General features: G+C 42.9%; 2 protein-coding genes across 4 annotated transcripts in view; one reads left to right on the top strand and one right to left on the bottom strand.

Annotated features, from left to right (window-relative positions):
• Positions 1-632: 632 nt before the first annotated feature.
• prph2b (peripherin 2b (retinal degeneration, slow)) lies at positions 633-9,361 on the top strand. The gene is made up of 3 exons (XM_057341599.1): positions 633-1,551; positions 2,604-2,850; positions 7,611-9,361. The coding sequence occupies exons 1-3, from the start codon at positions 971-973 to the stop codon at positions 7,812-7,814; spliced, it is 1,032 nt and encodes a 343-aa protein (XP_057197582.1). The 5' UTR covers positions 633-970; the 3' UTR covers positions 7,815-9,361.
• A 1,274-nt stretch (positions 9,362-10,635) lies between these two features.
• ubr2 (ubiquitin protein ligase E3 component n-recognin 2) overlaps positions 10,636-17,780 on the bottom strand; it is a 39,766-nt gene continuing 32,621 nt past the window's right edge. For 2 of the 3 annotated variants that reach the window (XM_057341597.1, XM_057341595.1), the window contains exons 35-47: positions 17,612-17,760; positions 17,472-17,527; positions 17,297-17,393; positions 16,947-17,014; positions 16,633-16,768; positions 16,452-16,548; positions 13,227-13,357; positions 13,027-13,135; positions 12,852-12,908; positions 12,683-12,760; positions 12,434-12,604; positions 12,159-12,260; positions 10,636-12,075 (exon numbers count right to left, since the gene is read on the bottom strand). In XM_057341597.1, the coding sequence (XP_057197580.1) occupies positions 11,934-12,075; positions 12,159-12,260; positions 12,434-12,604; positions 12,683-12,760; positions 12,852-12,908; positions 13,027-13,135; positions 13,227-13,357; positions 16,452-16,548; positions 16,633-16,768; positions 16,947-17,014; positions 17,297-17,393; positions 17,472-17,527; positions 17,612-17,760 (1,393 nt within the window). In that variant the 3' untranslated portion in view covers positions 10,636-11,933. The remainder of the gene's footprint in view (positions 12,076-12,158; positions 12,261-12,433; positions 12,605-12,682; positions 12,761-12,851; positions 12,909-13,026; positions 13,136-13,226; positions 13,358-16,451; positions 16,549-16,632; positions 16,769-16,946; positions 17,015-17,296; positions 17,394-17,471; positions 17,528-17,611; positions 17,761-17,780) is intronic. The other variant, XM_057341598.1, reaches the window with a different exon arrangement.

Below are 17,780 nucleotides of genomic sequence, written 5' to 3'. Positions count from 1 at the left end.
AGACAAAAAACATATCAAGCACAATGTTTTCTCACCATTCTCACATATTGCTTATTTCTAGGAAACGCACGTTTTTGTACGACTCAGATTGTACAAATTCATCCGAACTAACCATCTTGTAAAATAATTACGATTTGCCAGGGAATGAGGTTGGAAAATCTTCTTGGGAAATCATGTCAGCTGTATTACCATAACTTAGTACTGACAGAATTTACATAAAAATGGTAGAGCATTGGGTTAGCAGCCTAAAGGTCATGGGTTTGAACCCCAGAGAACAGACAAACTGATAAAAAGTAAGTGTCACTTTGCATAAAAGCATTTGCCAAATGCATAAACGTAAATTCTAAAATTGACACCGTCTTGGAAAATACATCCAACCTACTTTTGCTCTTTGACGATTGTTGGCTTTGAGGACTATCCAAGCACAACTTCCAGCCCAGTAATACGCAGAAGACAAAAGAGGAAACTGATGCTAAAGTAACTAACCAATTACAAAGGTAGATATAGGATTATAGTGCTCAGATCATCTGTAAATGGGATGAGAGCCGATTACCGGGCTTTAGTATGACGTAAAAGAACTTGATGCTACAATCACACGGCTCCTCAGCCGGCCACCCCCTTTAGTAGGGACGGGAACCATCGGGAACAGCCACAGAGCTCCCCAGAACTCCATTTTGGGTGGATTTATGTGAAATTCCAGAGGCGTAGGCCTCTAGTTGCCAACTTTATGGACGTTCATGAAATGTGGGTGAACAGAATGGGTTTGAAGAGGGAAATCCTTGATACATTATCTTCTGTGGCTCTCTTTAATGATGGATTACTATACTAGGCTGTTGGACTACAACCTTTAGATTTTGAAGAGGCAAAGAAAACAAAACAACAAATAAGACTACAACAGGACATCTTATTGCAAACGCAAGTAGCCTGCAACAGATATCAGTGTGACTGAAAAGATACCAAGAACAAAATCATGGCTTTGATGCCTGTTAAATTTGACTTGGCCAAGCGGGTTAAGCTGGCCCAGGGACTGTGGCTCCTGTATTGGCTCTGCATGATGGCTGCAATCCTCATCTTCAGCATGGGCATTTTCTTCAAGATTGAGCTACGCAAGAGGAGCGAGATAATGGATAACAACGAGAGCCATTTTGTGCCCAACGTGCTCATCCTGCTGGGACTGGCGGCCTGTGGCATCAACGCTTTTGGGGGCAAAGTGTGCCAAGACTCCCTCGACTCAGCGAAATTTAGCAAGTGGAAGCCCATGCTGAAGACTTACATGAGTGGATGTGTTGTTTTCTGCATCGCTCTCTTTGTCGCGGCCCTGCTGTGTTTCTTGATGCAGATCTCTCTGCACTTCACTCTGGCTGAAGGCCTGAGGAACGGAATGAAGTACTACAAAGACACGGACACACCGGGACGATGCTTCATGAAGAGAACCCTGGATATTACCCAGATCGAGTTCCGCTGCTGTGGCAACAACAACTACAAGGATTGGTTTGAGATCCAGTGGATTAGCAACCGCTACCTAGACTTCAGCAATGAGGATGTTAAAGTGTAAGTATTGTGAAGCTGTTTTGCCAGGAATATTGTTGTAATAAGTCAATAAGTGTTGGTGTGAAATCGATGTCGAGATGTGGGATCTGGAAAACAACTTTCGTGCGATTTCTTATGATATTTCGATTTAAAAAAAGTAAAATCTTCTGTAAATTGTTACCAGTGACCATATATGAGGTGAATGGCTTTCAATTTACACATTTCATTTTATTAGGACTAACTAGTAAAGAATGTTATCCATAAGACAAGTCATGAAAGTTTTTTTAAGACAGCAGCTAAGCGGATACAGATTACGTGATTGCATCTTGAGGACCTGTAACCCCCAAAAAACTTCTATTATGCAACCTTATACACACAATAACAACAGAACTCGAAGGCAGTTACAACACTTTCGACAAGACAAAGAACAAATGAAAAAGGCAGTGGCTAAATAGTGTACAAGTGATGACGATAACAACTAACAGGTGCGAGTTAAACAAACGAGGTACAGGTAAGGGATGGTGGCAAAATTAAGGCCAATGGCAAAAACGGGGAAAACTAAATAGGGAAACAGACATAAATGTGACACTCAAAGCCTAAATTCTGTAAACTATTTTGTTAAATGCAGAAGAAATCAAAACTTTTTTTGGTGTCCTATAGGCAAATAATGTCTGAAATCTGGTGGGGTTAATAAAGAGGGAAAGGTGGAAGTGAATGAGGGAACAGATTCATGAGATCATGTCAGAATCTTACTCCATTGACACTTTACTGTTTACTTGCAACGTTATTGTTTACACTTTTCCTATTATTTTTCGATACATTTTTAACCTTTAGCACAACAAGGAATCCAAGATGTTCATTAATGTAATTTAAGGGTGGTTTTTATTTTTATTGAAATACAGTTCCCTCATTTATCCAGTAAACAAACGGGCTCTTAAAATAACCCCATGAAGACTTGAACTCATCACTCTTGAAGCAGAGGAATGCAAAGAGATTACAATTATAAAACATTATATTGAAAAAAATGCCTCAAAATTTTTCATGACTATTTGACAGTTTTCATAATTTTTCAGCCGTGTCCAGAGCAACGTGGAAGGCAAATATCTGATGGAAAGCGTTCCCTTCAGCTGTTGCAATCCTGGCTCTCCTCGCCCCTGCATCCAGCATCACCTGACCAACAACTCGGCTCACTACAGCTATGACCATCACACTGAAGATCTGAACATCTGGGCCAGAGGCTGCCGTGAGGCTCTCGTCTCTTACTATGGAGGCACGATGAACAGTATCGGTGCTTTCGTGCTGCTGTTTATTATCTTAGAGGTGGGTTGATGGAGAAAATGGAATCAAGCGTGTTGACAATAGCAGACCCTTGATCTTACATTTACTTTGATGGTCCATGAAGACAGCGTTGTGAGATCATGAGGTTCACTGCTGGGTTATAAGGTCAGTTGGTCGTAAGGAGTAATATAAATAGGCTTGAAAGAAAGGAGTTAAGTAATTGTTTTATTAATTTGATTGACACGTTCTGTGTTGATTAAGTAAACGTGACAACCACTGTGGAGTGTGTACGGCTTTTCAAACAGACCAGTTTAGCAAACAAACATAATATTACAAATAATACAGGGTCACAAATGACACAGTAAGTTGAAATTGTAAGTTGAAATTGCAACACAGTGTGTTGAAGTAATGTAAAAAAGCTGAAATGATTTGTAAAGCCAAGTTGACTGTACTTAAATTAGAGCAACAAACATTATTTTACAGTGGCTTCTCTAAGGGGGAGTTGACACCACTTTTTTACATTTTGAATGTTTATTTATACGAAAATTGTGTTTTAGGAGCCTACAACGCAAATTGAAATGAGTTTCAATGTGCACATTTTTTTAAGTTATGCCACTACAGTGTGAACTACAAAAACGCACATTTGTAAAAACTGTGACAGTAGTTGGCTGAACGTCTGATGCATAAGGCACACTTTTCTGGAAACATTTCAGCTTTTCATTTTTGTTAGAAAGTCGTCATTTGATTGGTTGAATTTTACAGGATTTCCGTGAGACGTGCGTGTCGCATTCTTTTAACGGTCCGCCTGGAAACAACACGAAGCTGTCTGATTGAAGAAGTAAGCTGTTATGTTTACATCGGTTGCCATAATAATTTATCACGATCGACTAAACGCTTAATTCTTAAAAGTATGCGAGGTTCAGAGCATAAACTCATAAACATTGTTGTTGCTGTTAACTTTTTACCAGTAAGTGAATGTACATCGGTCGGTTACTGTGGGGACATTTTCATGCCTCTAAACATGACGCGGCACAAAACGAGACGTGATTGGTTGCTTTACCTGTCAGTCATATGGCCTCTTGGGCTGGCCTTGGCCAAAGTTCCTGGCTACTTGTTCAAAGTTCACCACTCTATAGACGAATGTGTACATTTTCTACAAAGTGACATCGCCAACTATAGGCCTGGCATATTTAAGACAGCATTTATAGCCATTTCCGCCGATTTGTGTGAACGGTGAACGTTTTGACAACATTTGGTGCATTCCAAACGGGATATTTTGCCCTTAGAAGGGCACTTCGGAGTAAAAACAATCATAGCGGCTATACTGAAGGGTCGTTCCAAACCGAAGTGCTTATAACTGGCCACTTTAAAGGGCCCGTAGGAATGAAGGATTTTGAAGGGTAAAACCGATGGACACTTCGCCCCCCATGATTTTTGGCTTTGCAATGGCACCTCCTTATGGGCACAGGATTATGGCACAAAAGGGCACTTAAAGAAACGTCTCGGTTACGACTGTAACCTCTGTTGCCTGAGGGAGGGAACGAGATGTTTTGTTGAGAGACAGACTGGGGTTTGATCTTGAGAACCTATCATCTCCGAGAGGAATTTAAAACACCAATGGGCTTGGCGAATGGCACACGCACGCCAGTCCCCACCCCGTGCATATGGGTATAAAAGGGAGGTGGCGGCGGCCATTCACTCATCTTTTAGGGCTAAAGAACCTGAGAGACATCTCCCAGTCACTGCAGCGGTTCGGCGAAGCGTTGTGGCATGAAGACACAATGTCTCGTTCCCTCCATCAGGGAATGGAGGTTACAGTCGTAACCGAGACGTTACCCTTCAGTCGGTCTCTCAACGTTGTGTTGAGAGACAGACTGGGTCCCCTACTTTACACGCCACGGCGCTGAGCCGTATCACGACCTCTAGCGGAGCGACACTGACTAGACTAGCGAGTCACAAGTGAGTTCTACTGCGAGACGTAATCTTCCAGTGGGATCAGTTCTTAGTAGCAAACCCTGAGAGGCTCGTACCAATGGCCATCACGGACAGTGGCGTTCCTCTCTATTAGCGAGATGCCACCCGGCGCCATAAAGAACACTGGGGAAACACTGCTCTCCTCGTTGAAGAGTGTGCTACGGAGGCCACATCCTACCACAAGGGTAGGTTACATGTGGAGACACCAACATGGTCTCACCGGTGGGGAGAACAACATGCGAAAAAATGCGCCAGCCCGAGTAGGGGGCACAGAACCCAGGTGGGGTAACCCACCAGAGGGGCGGTCACAGGTTCACCGACAGGGGAACCAAGAGTGAGGAAATCAACATACGGGACGACCCTGCAGTGGAGTCACTACATATGGGGCAACAGTCCGAGTATAGGGTTCCACCTGAGCAGGGGTGACTCTACCAGTACTGGACTTGGTTCCAACAGACAGCTCCGCCCGGTCTGTTACCACAATTGCCAATGCTTAGTGATGGATGGAATGCCTGTAGGGGGGAAGTAGGGAGGCTAGAATAGCACGCTAGACTCGCCCAGGGAGGGGGAGAAGGCGCTTTCGCAGGTGTATGCCCAACCCAGTTGCCGGCCTCACACGGCGGTGGCGTGTAAGACACTGGCTGACACTGATTCCACGCGGAGGTTGTAAAACCTCGCGAAGGTACTGGGCATAGCCCAAACCGCAGCACTACATATGTCTGCCAAAGAGGCACCCTGCGCCAGTGCCCACGAGAAGGCCATACCCAGGGTGGAGTGGGCTCTCACTGCAAGAGGGCACGGGCGATCTTGGGACCGGTATGCCAAAGTAATGGCATCCACGACCAGTGAGCCAACCTCAGTTTGGAGACAGCCCTCCACTGATGCTGTCCCCCAAAACAGACAAAGAGCTGCTCAGAGCTTCTAAAGCTATGCGTGCAGTCCAAGTAGAGGCGCAGTGCGAGTACTGGACACAACACGTTGGAGGTTGGGTCTTCTTCCCCAGAGGGGAGCACCTGCAGGTTCACCACCTGGTCCCGGAAGGGAGTGGTGGGAACCTTGGGCAAGTAACCAGGCCGGGGTCTCAGGACAACATGACAACTACCGGGCCAAAATTCTAGACACCCATGGGACACGGAGAATGCCTGGAGGTCCCCCACCCTCTTGATGGAAGCGAGCGCCAGCAAGAGAGCCGTCTTAATCATCAGATGAGGAAGACTGGCATCTCTGAGGGGCTCAAAAGGGGCCGTACAAAAACCCAGTAGGACCACATTAAGGTCCCAAAAGGCCCCTGAGGAACCTGGTGACCAGGTCATGTTGGCCAAGGGACTTACCCTCCACGAGATCGTGATGAGCAACAATAGCGGCTACATACACTTTCAACGTGGATGGGGAGAGGTTGCTCTCGAGTCTCTCCTGTAGGAAGGCCAAAGCTGACCCCAGTGGGAAGAACACCAGGACAAGAAGAGACGCCACTTATAAGCATACAAACGCCTAGTGGCGGGGGCTCTAGCCTGCAGGATGAACTGATAAGGACGGAGATAAGAGGAGCTCTGCGCCAGGGAGAGCTTGCTCCGAAGGGCAGGACCTAGTACTGATACGCTCTTCCCTCGAACGTGAACCGTAGGAACGGCCGGTGTCGAGGAAGGATGGAGACGTGGAAGTACGCGTCCTTCAGGTCGATTGCCTCGAACCAATCTTGGTGATGAACTGACTCCAAGATGCGCTTCTGCGTCAGCATCCTGAATGGCAGCAGGTGTGCAGGTGCTTGTTCAGGAGGCGCAGATCCAAAATGGGGCGCAGCCCCCCACCTTTTTTGGGCACTATGAAGTACGGGCTGTAAAACCCGGAAGACATCTTGGTTAGAGGGACGGGTTCGATCGCACCTTTCGCCAGAAGGGTGGCAACCTCGGCCCGAAGCACGGGAGCGTTCTCCCCTCGAACCGAGGTGTGGAGAATGCCCCGAAACCTGGGCGAGCGCCTGGCGAACTGGATCACATAACCAAGACGGATCGTCCTCTCTAGCCAGCGTGACGGGCTGGTGCACTTGCCAAGCGCCCAAGTACCGTGACAGCGGAACCAGAGGGACGATCTGCTTCACCGTGCCATGGGGGGTGGTTCGGTGGCTGACAGAGCGGTCACCTCGCACGGGGCGGAACCCCGGGGAGGTTGACGGCTCTGCTGACTAACCTGCCTGGTGTTACCGCCGGCCAACGCAACGTCAAGTGGAGATTGCGGAAGGCAGTGAGAAGTTGTGTCGCCCAGCACACCGTCGTATCGAGAGTGCTGCGGGGAAGCCTGGAGAGAGAGAAGCTCTTTTGAGAGGGAGTGGGCGCCCGGCCCTAAAATGACTCTTGCATCATTCATCAAACTGTGACCCATAACAATAAGTTCCTGGATTGACTCACAAGATATTACTAAATATATTACATGGCTGGCTGCCATGAGTTTGTTTTCCAAAATGGAAACTATTACTGGTTCAAACCTGCCCAACACAGTTTTGTATTTATTTTTATAGAACTACTTCACGTATGAATATGGAGAGCTTAGCAGATCTCAGCACACTGGACCTGAAGATGAACTCTTGCGTAACTATTGATGTGATACCAAAATTAGTTCGAGAAGGTTTAACCTTAATTCCAACTGAGGGAATGGAAAGAGACCTCAATCTTTTTCATGGAAAAGTGGAATTTAAATGAGTCACAACAATAGAAGCACATTGATGATGTAAAAAACAAAGCCAAAACCTTAGTGGACACAAATGTTTCTGAGACATGGATCACTTCAGATTAAGTTTGATGGTAAACTGCTGTTGTTGCTTTGTGTTATAGGCTATCGTGACTGTAGGACTGCAGTACCTGACCACCGCTCTGGAAACCATGGCAGATCCAGAGAATCCAGAGAGTGAAAGTGAGGGCTGGCTTTTGGAGAAGAGTGTGAAGGAGACCATCTCTGGTGTCATGGCAAAGATAAAGACGCTGGGTAAAGGAAACCAGGTACAGGAGGGAGATGAACAAGCTCCTGCAGAAAGCTGAGAATGCCCCGCCCATTGGGACTGAGGCCACTCCCCCTACATACGAACATACTGTACATTGGGAGGGAAGAAAAGTAAGAAAAATTGATATATAGTACATGTTCTCATCTGAAATCACATGTAAATACAAAGTTTATTTTTTAAAATGTTATAATTTATAGAAAAAAATATAACTTGTGGTTTAATGAATTTTTAACCATCTTCAATACTCACAGCCTAGTGTTAATGTAGCCATTGAGAAAATATAAAGTTTGTCCCTCATATTTTCAGTCGAGCTGATGTTTAACCCGACAGCATCACACATACATTCATACTGCGTCTTTTCACCTGAAATACTATAAAAATCCAAAATCACTTCTCTGGAACTGCTTACACAGAAGCTTTCCACAGGCAGCTGAGGATAAATGTGTTTTCATGTGTCCGGTCATCTCTCAGACATTAGGCTACCTTGTATTTATTTACTCAACGCTGCCTTTAACAGGCCTTACGTTGTGAGATGGTTGTCAAAAGATTCCTGTAACAACAGAGACACAACTGATGTAAGAGCAGCACATGATACTTAACAGTTCTCGGGTTAAACATTTGCCTCTCAAACTGCCTGATGACTGTAAAGAGTAACAACTTGTAAAAGCTTCTTTTCATTCATCATTAGTTTGTTGTTCAACCATTAGTTTGTTTTTTACGTTAAGTCAGGAACCCCAAGCAGTTGTATTGTTTCTGATCTTTTGTGTGATTTTTTTCTTCTTCATTTTGACAGGTACTTGTGTGTGTACATTTCACCATTTTTCTTTGCAGTAATGTCAGTCTTTGTGGATTGAGTTGATCATGTAGGCAACTCCATTTTCTGAGATAAAGATGTTAGAGATTCAGTGTTATTATTTTTTTATTCTTTAAAAGAGGTGAATGTCAGTAAGTGGCTGTAGAGTTGGTCTCAGGTGAGAGATGTTTGAACAGCAGCAGCCCAGCGGGACACGGCTTTACGCGATTGGATGAGGAGGATTACCTTAAATAACTAATATAACCTATAGCTCAACAGAACCACAGAATGACCTAAACGTGATCATAAAAAGCTATGGTTTGATATTTATAGTATGGTCTTACTAAAAACACCACTGTTTCTAACCTCATGACAGAGTTCCTGCTTAAACGGAGTACATTTCAAAAAGGTGATTTCAGTGTGAGCAGGTATATCCAAGCGTGGGCCGTGTTAAACAGGACATCTGTCATCTGCAATTTTCTGAAGTCCATAAGAGCGGTCAATAAGCTTTGGGAAGCAGCTTACCTTCTCAGGTGAAACTCTGGGACAGGTGCATCTCACACAGGTACAGCTGCAGGAGTCAACCCATCTCATACTGTACAGAAAACCTTGTGTTTGTCTTTAGACATTATCAATGTTTACCAAAATAAACACATACCCCAATTTATAACAGAGGAAAACATCAAGCATCACACAAATTATAACATTTTCAAATTTGAATCTTTTTCATTTTGCAAGGATACATATACTGTATAATGCAAACTGTTTCCTATTAAACCAGTATGTTGGGACATTAGTTTATATTCTCTTTCTTTAGTTTACCATTGGCACGATTTGGTAGTCAGAAGTAAAGCAAATGTTCTATAGAGATGGACATTCTTGTCCTACAAAGTATTTATTGATGTATGCATTAATGTTTTTTCAAGACCAAATGATGTTGCCTATATTGCCAGAAGAGAGAGCATATGTATATAAAAAAGTTCTTAAAGTTTGAAGTGAACCAGACAGCCACAGAAAAAAATAAGAGACCATTCCAAATTTTTTCTTTGATCAGCAATTTCTAGATGTACAGTATTGTGTCCATTCCAGTCCAGTGTCTGTCACGCCTGAGTTTTTTTTTATTATTCAACAAAGTCATTCAACAGCAATGTGAAAGACTGACAGCATGACAAGACACATGAAACCTGTGATAAAACCAAGGTTATCACACAAAAATTATTTGTGAACTTTTCTTAAATACATGTAGAAATATTACTGTTGTATTGCTTGAAAGTGAATATGTATTTGAGGTCTAAAAATACAGAGCGTCTTTTCAGCTTTCATTTTCTGCAAATAAATGCAACTATTTTTGTTTAAAATTTGGAAGAAATATTGTAAGTAGTTCACAGAATAAAACAAAAATCATCCTTTCGCCTAAACACATACCTACCTATAAATAGTAAATTACAAATAAAATAGGATAAATGAAATGTTCTCTTAAATTTGCCCGTGGATGTAGATCAAGTGTCTATAAACGTCAATTTATATTTAATCTAGTCTGTGGTTAAAACAAGTCAATTTTTGCTGTTATGAACTGCAACGGCAGCAATAATCATAAACACATAGTAATACACTTCAGTAACCAACTGTCATAGCAACTTCATCATATAAAAGCAACCCTTCAGAACCAAAACATCAGGCAGGTCCACACTAACAAATGCTAACAGGTGTCCTCTCTTGGAATCCAGGTGTAATAAAGACGGTGGTGGGTCATAATTTGGTGCCAAGGAATACCTTAGTCAAGACCCGTGAAAAGACTCCAACGTCTAAACACAGTGAGCTGGCCAGCGGCTTAAACTCTCGGTGTAATCCTCTTTATTCCAGTGTTCCTGGATGAACACTGGGTTTAGACAGAACTAGGACACACTGGAGAAAAGCAGTAGCAAGCAAAATAGGTTATTTACTATCAATTAGGATCACATATTCACCTACATAAACCCACTAACCTCACCTGCTCGGTTAAACCATTCAACAATTCTGCTTATATGGCTTAGCGTAGTTTACAGTCAGTGACACGCAACACAAATCTTTTTTCTGTTTTATTTCATCATCGTTTTACAGTATAGTACAATGTACCCATTTATACAAGAATTCACATATTAACAAGTCAGGTTGTGATGTGAAATACTGCTGCACCCGCTGGAAGAGTCTCAGATTAGAAACGGTTTTATCTGAATCGAGTGAGGCGTGAAAACCAGAAAACCAAAGAAGCAACAGTGTGTTTGTATGCGCATGTCTGACCCGAAATAAATTGTTTAGTACTTAAGCATCAGGCCGCTATAAAGAAAAACAAAAGTCTGTTTCCGTTACGGGCAGCAAAACCAGAAACAAACCAAGACGGCACGGCACACATGTCGAAATCACGTTTAGAGCCGCTTCAATTCGTGGAAAGCAAGTTTCCAAAGATCAAATACAACAAACAACCTGCGAGAAACACAAATACCACACGTCACAAAAGAAGGTAAAAACTGACCACCGTATAAATCCATCCTATTAGAAACATACAAGCTAAACAAGTAAAAACGCACTCTCTCGAACACACACATACACACAAACGTAAACCAGACGCTTGAAGGACAAGTTCACATGCTCTTCCTCACATTGGCTTGTTTTGTATGGATGTCTCCGAGCACATTAATTAGGTGGCCATAACAAAACCATATTGCAGCATTTTAAATGGGGAGGCAGAGGATGCTGTACAGCCTACAGGTGGCGCTAAACCTGCACGGCAACTGATGGACATTTGTGCTTACCAGCCATCTGAGAACCTTCTTCAATATGTTTCAACAAACTAGGCTTGAAAATAATTTAATATTACTTGAAGCAAGAGTATTTGTGTCGCAACTGCATTGTTGTTGCAGTTCAATACCTTGGCTATATATCTTTTTAAATTAGTATATCATGTTAAAAAAAGAAAAAAGGGGAGGGAAAAATTTCCCCCAAGACTGAAGCAAAAGTCATGCATTCATCCACTGTCAGAAAGATGAAGGGGTAGAGCAAGAGGCCTTGGGTGATGCCTTGGCAACCTCTAGCCCGGATGTGCAGGTCCCCTTATTATGTGTTAAAGGAACAATTCACCCTAAATGTTATCATTTATTCACCCTCATATCCCGTGTCGATTTCGATCCTACACACAACACAAAATGTAACGAATTGACGGACTCGGTCACCATTGACTTTCATTATAAGAAAAAGCAGCATCAACAATATAAAAAACATCTCCCCTCACGTTCTAAACACTCTCCAATGACATGAGGGCAGAAAATGACAACTTTTATTTCGGGGTGAGCTGTTCCTTTGAGGCTGATAAAGTGTTACATGACTTCACAGGTGTTGCCAGTCAATCCCCACCAGAGTCTGGTTGGCCTCTTGGGCGTGGCCGATCTCCTCTGTGATGCTGTGCTGGCGCCACAATTTCTGGATCTTCCTGTAACGCTCTTGGCACAAGTGTAAAGGGTTTCCCCGTCTAACAGAGACCAAACACAGCACACGTTTGTATAACCTGTAACTGTATGCTTAAAACCGAATCAGTGGATGTGTATGTCATACCTGAGCCCTTGGTCAGTTTCCCCATAGTCATCAAGATATGGGGGAGCGTAGAAACAGCCCTTAGTTTTACCAGCCAGGAACAGCACCTGACTTTCCCGCACCCTGACACATAAAAACGCAAATGATCCCATGATGCCATTCATTAAGCATCAGTTATTCAAGTTTGTGACTTTAATACGGTCCAAATGAGTAGTTGTATAAGCTTACATAAAAAACACAGAAGCAATAAACAGTTTTAAAGAACGTGAAATTGTAAAGACATGACATGCGCACACCTGAGAAAAATGCCGACTCCGGCCCCGCACGCGAAGGTGTGCGCCGTGCACGCGCCCACATCATCGCCCTCCAGCTCGGTCTGACAGCAGTAGCTCTGAGAGCACAGCATGGCACCGCACACCAGACACAGCGTGGGAGCACGAGACTTATCGCCGCCTGATTTGGGACACCTGCGTGCCCAGAAAATGACATGCTCAACTCGGCTATAAAACAAAACGACACAAATCTTTGAGAAAGAAGTGACTCACGTGAAGCTGGAGGCCTGGTTGATGAGAGCGCTGTAGTCTTCTGGCAGCTCTATCAGATGATTGGACTCTCTGGGAAACCTAAAGCAAGAAACGGCATGAAAATAAATGAAGTATGAAACAGGTGCGGAAGCTGTAGTGAACACTGAGGGCTTAAAAGTGCAGGACAGACCTGACGAGGGTCGTGCTGTTGTGAAGACCCTGCAGCACACCTGGATGAGAGCACCACCTGCACATCAACAGATCTTCATCAGACCATCAATCATTCCAGAAACAGATTAGCAAGAAATGCTGGGCAGGTGCACACAGCTCTCAGAGACTGTTATGTATGAGAGAGAGATTGTCACCCCTGCAGCAGAGGTTCCAGCAGCTCCCGGTTGTTGTAGTAGAGCTGAAGCAGGTTGGAGGGCAGACACAGGTATCCACACAGAGCCTCCCATTCACCCACACCTACAGCTGAACACACCGCAGTCCAGAGCAGTGATATAAGTTAACGTATGTTCACAATGAGAGATGAGCAGAGGAGAGATGGATGTGAGAGATTTACCGTGTAGCTCAGGTGGTGCCGGAGCTCCGTTCAGATAATGGAAGAACAGGGCCGTTGTTCTTAGGAAGGGCAGGATTCCTGCTTTCACAGAGCGCAACAGATGCCAGCCTGAGCTCACCTCACGCAGTCTGCTGAAAAACACACACACACACGCACGCGCGCGCGCGCACAACCACAAACACACACGCCTTTTAGTGGGAATGTGGAAAATAACATATTTGCAAAATCTACAAATCAATCTTAAAGGGGTCACATGACACGGCTAAAACGAATATTATCATTTGTTTTAGATGTAACGTAATGTGTATACACGATTTAAGGTTCAAAAACGCTGTATTTTCCACATACCGCGCATGTTTGTATCTCCTCTTTGCCCCACCTCTCTGAAACGAGCTGATTTTTTACAAAGCTCATGGCTCTGAAAAGCGAGGTGTGCTATGATTGGCCAGTTAACAAGTGCGTAGTGATTGGTCGAATACTGCAAGCGTGTGAGGGAAATCTAACGCCTCTTACCATATTTGGAACATCAGGTTCCAAAGCAATTGTGCTGACAGGTACACCCACCTTACTTGCGTATACATTTGGGCGGTCTTAGAAAAAATCATACCACCAACTGACGTAGATTTGTGGGGGTGTGGTTACACGAGGCGTTTCAGGCAGGTCTGGGTGAGCATTCGCTTTTAGATAGAATGCATCTTTTGTTCCCACACTTTCATTTTTGAAATATTACGTGTCTAATACATGCATGGGCAACTTACAACGCACCAAAGACACAGAAAAACACCTATTCGCTCCATAGGACCCCTTTAAGAAAGCATTGTGTGACATTAAACACAACCCTTTTTAATGAATAACAAACAGTCCAATAATTCATATTAATAATATTCTTAATATGTATACATATCATTGTTTTGTATATTAACAATGAGATGTGTTGTTTCTAACAACAAGGCTCCAGACTAACTTTTTTACTAGTAGCACTGTAGCCACTGACTGAAATTTTTAGGAGCGCAAGCAAAAAATATAGGGGCACACCTTAAATCAGCCTGCAGTGCGATTATTCAATTATTTTCCCCAAAATAACTGTATACTGATACTGACAAATAAGTTACTTGATGACGGCAGATTTGGTTCTGCTTATTTAAAAAGAGCCAGAGTCTACAGAGAAGCTTTGTTATTGATTGGTGCTAAAAAGAGAGACTCAGGGCTTGACATAAAGCATTGTCATGTGATTGTCCTTCGGACAAGTAAATTTGTCATTAACTTGTCCGAGTACAAAAATCACTTGTCCAAAGATAAAAAATTATATTTAATTTGAATTATAATATAATATAATCAATATAATTGTTTCGGATTTGGTCAAGTTTGCTTCTAAGCATTTTAACTAGTGTCCGCTTTGGCCACCTGAATTTGGTTATAGGTCTACTCTCAGTGACTGCTATAAAACAAAGGCAAGCAGTAATTATTATTAGTGTTAAGGCTGTAAATTAACTTTTTTTGCACACAGCACTGGTGCTACAATGGTTTAAAGTTTGGTAGCACAGGCAGAAATGAGCAAGTGTAGTTCATTATGAATAGACAGATAACTGACAAAAGACATTCATGTTACATACAGAAGGATAAATTAGGGCCATATCATTTTTAGATTACCTACATTTGTTTGAATATTTCTAAGTTCTGTGTTTTTCCTTTTTTACTGTACAATAGTGGTATATTTGTCCACATAAATTACTGTAGGTTACTATAGTATTTACTATAGTAAACTGCAGTAAAAATAGATACTATAGTGATTTTGAACTACTATAGTATACAGTGTTTATCAATTCACTACAAGGGCACTACAATTTTCAAAAGCAAATACTATAGTACACTACAGTATTTTTTGTCTGAAAAAAAAACGTTCGAGTTTTTGTGTGTTTGCCGATATCTTCAGTCAAACAGTAAAACGCTGGTAAAAAGAACTCTCAGAGCAACTCTTGAGATGAAGTCCATGTGTTCATATCCTCATACAGTGCAGACGCAGATAAATCCGTGTTTATATCGTGTTGTATGTTAAACTGTGCACATAATTCACTCAGACACACAGAACAGCCAGATGACATTTAAATAACAGGATTCTGCGTCCGCATCTAGTTACATGGACTCAGTGCGGAGCGCCATTGATTATTGTCACACACAACAAGCACCACCACGACAAACGCACTACACACAAACACACAGCTCTGTCTAATGCACATATTCTTATTATTCTACATACTGTATATGTCGCACTGTTATTTTATTTTTTTTCAAGTTACTTGTCCGGTAGGGCAAGTAAAATTCTCTCTCACTTGCCCATACAAAACATTCACTTGTCCCGGACAAGCGTTAATGTCGAGCCCTGGAGACTATAATCTGAATTCATTTGAACCAACAGACATTATGTTTGTCAAAAAGTAAATATTAAATTGTTAACAGTGTTACACATTAAAGCAAAACGAAAGGTGTCGTGTTATTATGTTCTTTCAATGATTTTATTGTGTATTAGGGACACTCATGTTCACACAACACATGTGAATATAAACCAGCAGCGTCTTGTATTGCCTTCTCATAAGGGCAGTAAATCGCACTCCTTCCTGGTGGAACATTCTTCCTAACTCGGTCCGGTCAACCACATCTCTATCACAACATTCAAAAAACTACTTAAAACCCATCTCTTCTGTGAATACTTGACACGCAAATGAGAAAGAAACGAACCCTCTCTTTCTCTCAACAGGTATTGTTCTTGCTTTTGTTGAAACTAGTAACTTGGTATTAGCACCTATTGTATTATTGCTCCTGTATGACATATCGCTTTATTGCTCCCTGAACTCTCTGTGAGTCGCTTTGGATAAAAGCGTCTGCTAAATGACTAAATGTAATTGTAATGCGCTCACGTTGTGTGTGTGTGTAAACTTGTCATTGACGACCTGGATTGTGCGCGTCCGCGGGAAACATCAGTGATGCGAGTGACCCGCGCAGCTGACTATCACACGCAGCCTGCACAGGTGGCGGGCTCGCGTTCTACTCGTCTTTCCACATGAAATAACAACTAGAAGAAATTCCAAATTTGCAGGTCGCACATGCGCGAGTACTTGTAAAAAATGCAACCATTCAGTCGCAGTCTGGAGCCCTGTACAAGTATGCAGATAAAACTCATAAGAAAAAACACAAGTACCAGGCTCAGGTTAAACTGTGACCTCTCACCTGCTCAGGTGTGTCCTCAAAATGTTGTATAGCATACAAACGCTCTCCTCCTCCACCCTCTCTGCTCCTCCGCTCTCCTGCTCCATCTGTACTTCCTCTGATGACACACCATGAACATCATCCCAAACATTTTTACAGACGATGCAGAAGTATTAATGATTATGAAGGGGAGGATGCTGACCTGGTATGGAGGTGAGGAGAATCTGGACCAGGTGAGCAACGGTGACCAGCTGCAGGAAGTACAGCTGTGCTGTATCTGAACTCATCCCTGAGGAATCTAAACAGTGAAGCGCTGGATGGGACAGCACCAGGCTCACCTGTCACATACACACAAACACAGAGTTCAGATGACATCTCACACACAGGTGATCACAAACAACTGACCCAAACATCACCTAGAACGTCTTTACGCATACAGCTTTTGTAACAAAATCACAATTATCGATGCCATATTTTATTTGTCAAAGCGGAAGAAACTTTCTAATGTTTACTAACCAGCAGGTGGAACATGTCTATATCCAGAATACATGGGGTGTTCTCCACCTGGGAATCAGGAACAAGGGCTGCACGGAGACAAACATTCAGATCAATGCATGGGGTGTTATCATTTATTCACTAAAATAATAGAATCATGACAGAATGACTGGTTTGTGTGGTTCGCAACATAGATATGTACACATAGATGCCACATTTGACCGCTCCAGACACGTCTACATGCAACATATCAGTTGAAATTTAAAGGTCCAGTGTACTATGACACACTCCATATGTATAACAGAAACGGCTGCTAATGAGGCATCTATGTATATAGATCTAGGTTTAGCAGAATGAGTGCGGATTCCCACCTGCTAGGAGCCTAATAAAATGACTCTGTACAACAGCTTGAGATGAAGCAATCCAGCATGCCGAGCCGAAGCGAGTCAGAGAGCTCAAGCAGTCGTCCTACACACACAAGAGAGGCCGCTTAGTTCAGGCAAACTACTGTTTAATATTTATTCAACCATTTTAATATCCAAGTACCTGTCTGCATGGTAAACTTCCAAACAAAGGCTTTTCTTCATCCACCAGCAATCTCTCTGTGTGACAAATAAAGATTTCCCAATACTTAACTAGTACTCTTGAACTGAAAGCTATTGAAAAGGATTTTCAAATGGCCTGACCTATGGACTGGATGGTGTAGGCGCAGCTGACCCAGCACATTATTGGCACGCGGGGGTCCTGCTCATTGGGATGCACCTTAAGACCAACTTTATACGTGGAAGTGCCAAACGTGGTCAACATCTCCTTTATGGTGCTTGAGTATGGATTCCTAACAGACATGTGTTGCCT

This window comes from Triplophysa rosa, linkage group LG9, assembly GCF_024868665.1.
Source record: "Triplophysa rosa linkage group LG9, Trosa_1v2, whole genome shotgun sequence".
NCBI classification, from domain to species: domain Eukaryota; kingdom Metazoa; phylum Chordata; class Actinopteri; order Cypriniformes; family Nemacheilidae; genus Triplophysa; species Triplophysa rosa.
Note: the sequence above shows the minus strand (reverse complement) of the source record. Positions and strands in the feature narration are given on the sequence as shown.

Excerpts from the sequence above, each read along its gene's own strand:
- prph2b (XM_057341599.1), top strand. The coding sequence starts at position 971 with ATGGCTTTGATGCCTGTTAAATTTGACTTGGCCAAGCGGGTTAAGCTG. Across the intron at positions 1,552-2,603 it reads AGCAATGAGGATGTTAAAGT|CCGTGTCCAGAGCAACGTGG; the intron begins GTAAGTATTGTG and ends ATAATTTTTCAG. Across the intron at positions 2,851-7,610 it reads TGCTGTTTATTATCTTAGAG|GCTATCGTGACTGTAGGACT; the intron begins GTGGGTTGATGG and ends TTTGTGTTATAG.